The sequence below is a fragment of the Echinococcus granulosus genome (assembly GCF_000524195.1).
Source record: "Echinococcus granulosus chromosome Unknown EG_S00209, whole genome shotgun sequence".
NCBI lineage: Eukaryota > Metazoa > Platyhelminthes > Cestoda > Cyclophyllidea > Taeniidae > Echinococcus > Echinococcus granulosus.
The window spans coordinates 80,620-82,542 of NW_020170589.1; the positions used below are offsets into that span (position 1 = coordinate 80,620).

General features: G+C 39.9%; 1 protein-coding gene across 1 annotated transcript in view; it reads right to left on the reverse strand. All coding sequences in view use genetic code 11, as the record gives it.

Moving 5' to 3' along the window:
* EGR_10327 (hypothetical protein) overlaps window positions 1-1,923 on the reverse strand; it is a gene marked incomplete at both ends in the record, with an annotated part of 9,151 nt that overhangs the window by 4,267 nt on the left and 2,961 nt on the right. Inside the window, one exon of the mRNA XM_024499576.1 lies at window positions 715-842. Coding sequence (XP_024346016.1) covers window positions 715-842 — 128 coding nt within the window. The remainder of the gene's footprint in view (window positions 1-714; window positions 843-1,923) is intronic.

Sequence of the window (1,923 nt, forward strand, 5' to 3'; positions counted from 1 at the left end):
GCCTTTGGCTGGATGCATGGAACCATACTTTTATATTTAGGCTATAAAACTTCTTTGTAACTGTGCAAAGGCAGACTTATCTTCATCGCACGACGTGTAGCGTGTTTGCAGTCAAACAGCTGTGAGCCACACACAGCTAAGTAACTAGCAACTATTTTGTGGCACATAAATGAAGACAAAGCAATAGTGCTCCTCAAACCTTGCATACCCTTCTTCCGCACCAAATCCTGCTGTTTTCCTGTATTCGCACAACACTGCTCCTGCAAGTAGGCATCACACAATGACAGAGTGCATGACACTCAGCCAATAGATCACTAAGCAGACCCATAGTAAATGTGTTGCGTCTACTACCTTAACCACCTCCTGCATGTCATGTAATATCTCAACGTCTGAGTGTCCCATTATTCAAAAGCCTGAATGCTGGAACAGAGGAAAGAATGATCTGGCAGGGATGCGGTTAAATCAAATTACCAAAAATGGATGTGCAGACACTGCAATCTCCCAAATATTGGCCATGTGATTTAATAAAGCAAAGCCAAGTCAATGAACATTTGTGGAGGTTTAAGTAGTGATTAATGGGTGTCAGGCAACAGCCTAATGAGAAAGTTTTAAGATGGACAAATTGGTCGCATCAACAAAACAAGTAAGCATTCAAGCGGATAAATGAAGAGCAGATAATAAGAATGCTAAAATAAAGTGAAAAACTCTCTATACCTGTGTTTGTTATGAGACATATTTGAATGAAATGTATTTGCTTTTTGTCGATTCCACTTTGGAGCAGAGATCTGAGGAAGACACATGCAAAATGCACCTCCACATCTCTGCGATCGACGACGACTGTTCTGCTATGAAAATCATGCTCACTGAACGTTTCTCCCCTAGAAAGTTCATTTAGGCAAACCCATATTCCATCGACCGCCCAATTTTTGGCCACAGTTTAAGGGTGGTCTCCTCATTTGCCATCAATGGTAAAATTTGCTCCTCTATTAGTCTATTAAGTTTATCTTCGTATCCCTCAGACGTTGTATTTTTGTAAGGTGGTGAATGGTAGTTAGTTCGGTACAAAGTTATGCACTGCAGGCGAAATATTTTGTTGGTGAGGTGATTTGCATCAGTCAAAATGCATCAATACTTTACGAATGATTGGACTTTTAACGTGCAGGGGTGGTGAGATCGGTTTATATAGTTGTGTTAGGTCTTCTCTGTAGACATTTTTCTAACTGCATTCGATATGATAGCTTTTTGTCTGATATATGGCTGCTGTAAGCGTTTATAAACAATGAATTTTTTTCTTATGGTTTCTTTCGCTCATGGTACGCACTCGGACATATTTAGAATGTCACTCTCTTCTTTGGTAAGAAAATATAGACCGGTATGCTCATTTCAAAATTCTTTACCATCCTAAACACTGCATTGTATATTAATGTGTAAAGTGTGACTACTTACATTTGGAAAATCCATCCTCTGCTTGGATCTCGGTCTTCTGGTTGTAGAATCCTTCAAAAAAGCCTATAACAGACGTAAACTTAATTGATCTAGGGTGCTCATCAGCATTTGTGTGAGTCAGTTCGGTACTGCGCATGACGGCGTGAGAAAAATGTCAAAGCTGCTTTGTCGAATGGCCTTCGTCCTCTTCTCAGTCTTCCTGGCTGAAGAAGCAGTTTGTGGGAGACCTGCAAACTCACCACTGATAAGCAATCACCTAGACAACAAGCCCATAAGTAACTCCAAATGTTTTGTCATAAATTATTACATAACAGTATGACTTGTTCTTGACAAGACAGCCATAGCAAACCACCTTGCAAAGATTATGACTAAGGCCTTTTTTGTGCGTTATCCACTTTTGCCTTCCTAAAATGTCGGCTAAATGAAATAAGCACGGCCAAAACTACTTTACTTTATGCGTGTGAATGCATTTTGGAA